The 5,802-nt window shown below is 28.6% G+C and overlaps 1 protein-coding gene across 1 annotated transcript; it reads right to left on the minus strand.

Moving 5' to 3' along the window:
- Positions 1 to 4,413: 4,413 nt before the first annotated feature.
- Positions 4,414 to 5,498, minus strand: LOC107423182 (probable 2' cyclic ADP-D-ribose synthase BdTIR). Its single transcript, XM_016032715.4, has 2 exons — positions 4,900 to 5,498; positions 4,414 to 4,577 (listed from the first exon to the last, which is right to left on the minus strand). Exons 1-2 carry the CDS (start codon positions 5,400 to 5,402, stop codon positions 4,466 to 4,468), a joined length of 615 nt encoding a protein of 204 aa, XP_015888201.1. The 5' UTR covers positions 5,403 to 5,498; the 3' UTR covers positions 4,414 to 4,465.
- Between the last annotated feature and the right edge of the window lie 304 nt (positions 5,499 to 5,802).

Genomic DNA, 5,802 nt, shown 5'->3' on the forward strand with positions numbered 1-5,802 from the left:
CAGGTATCACTATGTCGGCCAATTTTATTTATGAACTACGATGGGATACTACTTTTAATGTATAGATATAGGCATAATAACCTAACAAATATTAATGTATTTGATGATATGTACTTATGTTTACACGTAAATCTTTTATTTATTATTTTTCAAAAAAATGAAAATATTGCCATTTTATTTGGTATCTAAAAATAAATTAATCTGATATTTTATATCTCATAATCATAAAATAATAATAACTTAAACTTTGTGGTAGGCATAATTTTTTTTTTTTAAATAACTTAATTAGATGCATGGTATGCATCAATTGGATACCTTAATATGCCTATCGGAAAAGTTTATAAAACTATTTGAAGATTTTATTATTTTTAGAATTAATAATTTTTTAAGTATAAATAGGTTTAAAGGGGCGAAAAAGAAGGAAAAGAAAAGAATACACATAGTGTGTGTATATATATATAACCAATTTATTATCAGATAAGGTTGATATTATTAAATTTATTTGTTTATTTTAAAAACTAGGCCCTTGGTTCATCTTGCTAAAAAAACTTTCTACTTTCCCAACCAAACATATATCTTGCTATAATGGAAAAAGCAAGAAATTTAGGATATGTTTAACATACAGAATGGTCATTCATGATAAAATAGGAATAAACTATGTATAAGAATAAAAAATTAAAAAACAGTCATTCCTCTCTATATAAATGTTAAAAATATTGAATAAGAATCATTTTTAAAAATATTTTTGATTTCAAAAATTTTCAAATTTGGTATAAATTTTTCAGAATTTTATTTTAATATTTACTTATGTATTTTTACTGTATGATAATCCATTTAAATCTAAATTTATCAAAATATGGTAAATATATTTTTGAAGTATCTAAATTAGAAAGCAAGAATAACAATTTTGAGATTTTTAAAGGAATAATTATTCCTTCCCATGGAGGTTGTTATTACCAAATTTAGAAGCGTACCAAATGCATGAAAAATCAAATGTGTAGAATAGCTACCTTATTTATGCATCTATTCCAAAAGCTAAACAAGCCTTTTAATTTAAATATTTAAAAATGTTACAAATAATTGTAACAATCCATACCAAAGCATTTCTATTGTACAAGTTTGATCAAATTTGATCAAGTAGACCATATGTGGGTCCTAGGTTGATTTTTATATAGTTAAGGTTTTGATTTGACTTATGTATCATTGTGTAAAGCTCATCGGTACGAGTTCATAGACTAGCAACATCTAAAATTTTGAATTATAGTTAAAAAGTTATAGTTTTAAGAAGTTTTAAACATCAATATTACATAAATGTCCAAACGAGTCTCATAGTTTCATTTGTTAGTGACCTAAGACCCTAATTAAGTGGTGGAGAGCATGCGTAATAGTGAAAAAAATCCAAAATACCAATTTTGTCTATAAAACCTGAGAAAGCTCTCCTCAAATCCATGGATTTTAATTGGGTCAACTCAAACCTATTTCCATATAAAATGGGTCACCATAGATTTCCATTTTTCAGCCATCACCAAGGTATATGTGCTAAACCAATAGGAATCCCATCCCATCACCAACAAAATCTTAAAATTTAACAACCTAACTTCGTCGAATGCTTCTGGATTTGGCCGGAAGTTATGGCAACACTATTGTAAGTCTCCCATGGATTGGTGAGAATTTTGACCATGTTAGGTTGACCCACACAACCCTTCCCCTTAATTTGGACCCTCAAAATCCACTTCCAGCGTTCATTTGCCATGGTTTTTCACCGTTTGAAATATCCATCAATGGAAAATTTGGTTGAGCATTTCGATGAGTTTTTTTACCATCGATGACACCTTTGGATGAAGGTGAGTATACCATGTATTTCTTATCTCTTGGGTTTTTTTATCAATGTAAATTTGTGAATTTTAGATATCGTTTGATAATTTTTTTATTTTTGGATCAATTAATTAAATATTAGTAAAATTAGGCCGTGTTTTAATAAAAATTGAATAAATTGGACAAAACTGAAGTTGAATTAGAGTAATTAAATATTAATAAGACTCATTGGAAGGTTTAATATTGTAAAATTGGCCTTCAAGGGAAAAACTCAAATTTGGATACTGGATCCTAACTGTTTATGATATAATTGAACCATTTGATATTCAATTTACGTAATTTTATACTTGTGAGTGGTTATATTTTTAAATGAATTTGGGCATGCTAGTATAATATACATATGGTTTGAATATGATACATACATTATTTGATTTAAATGGTTATTTTATGCATATGTGAATAATTGCTTTTACATATACATGTTATCATTTGTTGTGAATTTTGACAACATTTTAAGTGATTCCAATAATGAACTTGTGAATCTTGGTATTTAAATATCTTTATTTTTGAATTAATGTTTTAATCTATTCAGAAAATAATTGATTTTGAGAAAGTAAATCAGAAATTGTATGTATTTTTAAGCATGTTTTTGTGATTAGTGCTTAAAATAATTTATGGTGATTTGGAATTTTTTGGAATATTTAAATAAATTGTTAGACTTGAATGTTGAATTATGTTTTATAGTATAATATTGTTTTGAAAAGTGGAAAAATATGGTTTTGGAAAGATTGTATTATCAATATTATACTGTTATTTTTAATTGATATACCTTATAATATCAGTGTCTTTTTTTAATATAATATTATAGCACGTAGTGCCACGATACCTATAGTATACTAAGGGTCATAAGGTGGCTTCATCCCACAAGTTCATTACTGCTATGATGCTTTTTGTATACTAAAGATCATGAATTAAGTTCATCTTGTAGATTTGTAATGCCACAATGTCTTTAGGACGCTAAAGGTCATGATGTAGAGCCATCCTATAGGTTCGTTTTTTTTTTTTTTTTCACTATCCGATGGTGTTTCGAAATACTATGTGCGATTTGGCAGTGCCAACTATATCGTAGGGCACATTATTTATGTTTCTCGGTACATTGTCAATTTTTTTATATTTATAATTTTAATACACTTTTCATAATTATTTTATGAAATTATATTTGTATTATTTTAAGCTTAATATTTATATCTTGATTGATTTAGTTTATAATATTTTTTATGGACATTAATTTATACTATTTAATATCAGTTTTATGATATTGATTTGGAGTACAAGTTGGATTTTTAGAAATGATTTTTAAACGAAAATTTTTTGGAAAGAATGGAATGAGAGGTTTTAAGAGAAAGATTTACAGAAATAAAATATTATTTTTATTTACTATGCTACTCATTGAATTATCTTTATCTCATATTTTATTTGTTTTTAAATTCATTCCTCTAAGTTTAGGTAAATAATGGACAATCTACCTAATATATCACTTATTATTTCATGATTCTTACAGTATCAACAGTATTTATCTTTCCCTAACTATCTATGTTTTTCTAAATTTATTTGCATCAGTTGTATATTACTTAATTTTCAGATACTCTTAAATGTTTGAACTAAATATTGAATACGGTGGTGACCATAGCATATATGTATAGTAATTGTTTGTGGTAAGATGAGTTCTTGATATTGACTATAACCATGGACTTACATGTTGTTGTGACTCTATCTTTATATATTGAGGTATTATTCGACTTTATCTTCTTCTTCTTTTTTTTTTTTTTCCACGATGAGATGAGGTTCTATTAAATTTTCTTTAGAGATTGCTCAGTGAAACTTCCCTAGGCGGAACTACTCGAAAATCCTAGGAGGATCTTTGGGAGGGAAGACTTGTCATGACCATGGGGAAAAATGATGCACTTAAATATTTAAAATATACCCCTTTGGATGGCCCAATTGGTAATAACGAGAGGCAATAACATAAGATCCTAAATTTAAGTTTGGTGATCAAATCACAACTTAACAAAAAATCTTAACACAAACGACCGTAATTTATTAGTGAAACGCACCCATTCCCACTGTAGACATTCTACTATAAATTCACCCATCAAGTGGTATGTATGATCTTATGAGTAAGATTATAAGCATAGAAAGAATAATCAAATACATTGAAGTATTAATTACAAAATGAATTACAATTGAATAATTTGCAAACCTTTTGATTTCAAAAGGAAAAAAATAAAAGAAAAAAAGAAAAAAAAAGTTTTACAATTTATATATTGACCCCTAAATTTGGAAGACCTATGCTTTATATATTACAATTAACATTAATTGAATCAACGAAGATAGGTCTAGGATCGTTACAAAATGAATCGAAGAATTAAATTAAAGATTGTACAATTTATTGAACTCTAAATCAACAAATGTGTTAGCATCTGTAACTTATATATATATATATATATAGCTGTTTTCTCCTGCACAAAATTTAAAAAATTAACGAATTTTTTTAACAAAAAATAATTTTAATAAAAAATAAACCTTCACTCTGCCCTTTTTGACTTGTTGTGAAGTAATTAAATATTTGGCCAAAAAAAAGAAATCAATATCAGCAATTCTGCACGTATCCGGTACGGTACTCGTATGGCAGTTCTTCTTCTACCTCGAGCATATTTTCCATAACCGCGTCTGAAGCAGTTTGTAGGAACTCCGACCAGTCCCTATAGCACCCAAATACAAAATAAAGAAGAATCAATATCAGAAACACAAACGTATGCACGCATGCATATACATATATATGGCTAACAATTTTCTAAGGTAAAGTGATAACGTTTTAAATATATCATCTCAATTAATAATCTTAAATATATCATCTCAATGAATAATTTACTGTTAAAATTCTAAGTAAGATATATTCTCAATAGATCCAAATCGTATATATATATATATATATATATTACGTGTGAATTTTTAGATTGAACAGTAATCTATAGAAAACCATGAGGATGTCTATTATTAATATAACGAGCTCAGACAACATACCCTCGAGAAGAATCGAAGGTAATTCCGACGGTATATTTGGCTTCTTCAAGCGCCCAATTGAATCTCCGAAGCTCATTGGCTGGACAATTTTTGGTGTCCTTAACCCTGAGCTGGGAGGGCTTGACATTGTAGAAAATTGGGATGACCCTTTTACTAGATTCCATTAGAAGAGCCAACTCATGTAGACAAAAATAAGAGTCGCAGTAATGGGGCGAAAACACCGCAACCCCGACTTTACAACTACGAATGGCGATGTCGATTTTCTCGAACAATTTCTCACCTGGTTTCATGTTCTTGCTGTCCAGAAATGGATGCAGGCCCAGCCTTGAAAGGTGGTAATAAAGCAAACCAGAAGCGTTTCTCTTCGTATCGATTCCCCGGTGGTTTATGAAGACGTCGCAGGGAAACTGGGGTATGGCTATAGTATGGATTCGGTTACAACGGCCAAAAACTTGATCAAAAGGAAACTTGTTGGTAAAAAGAACTTTTGTTGCTCTCTGCATGGCTTAATAAAGAAGTATAAATGTATAAATATTATGGCGGTTTTTTAAGCTTCTTTTTGTTGTTTAGAAGGGAATATATCTGTGTTATTGAAAGCAATTTATTTGTTTGGATATGTAGGGTGCTAATCTAAAAGAGCTGTGGAAATGGAGCCGTCAATATATATTTGGGTTTGAAGAGTATATATAGGTTTAAGGCCATTTGATTTGACAACCAAATCGGGGGTTTTTGAATATTTTGAAGGAAGAGAGATCAAGTACTTGATCAAGTACTTGGTAAAAATAAATGGGATTACAAGACTCTTAAGATTGGACCAAAGAAAATACATAGAATATATTGAGTTATAGCCTTGAAATTTTGGAACAGAAATATATATCCCTTCAAACACGTTAAAATTTGTTA

This window comes from Ziziphus jujuba, chromosome 1 (genome assembly GCF_031755915.1).
Source record: "Ziziphus jujuba cultivar Dongzao chromosome 1, ASM3175591v1".
Classification (NCBI taxonomy): Eukaryota; Viridiplantae; Streptophyta; class Magnoliopsida; order Rosales; family Rhamnaceae; genus Ziziphus; species Ziziphus jujuba.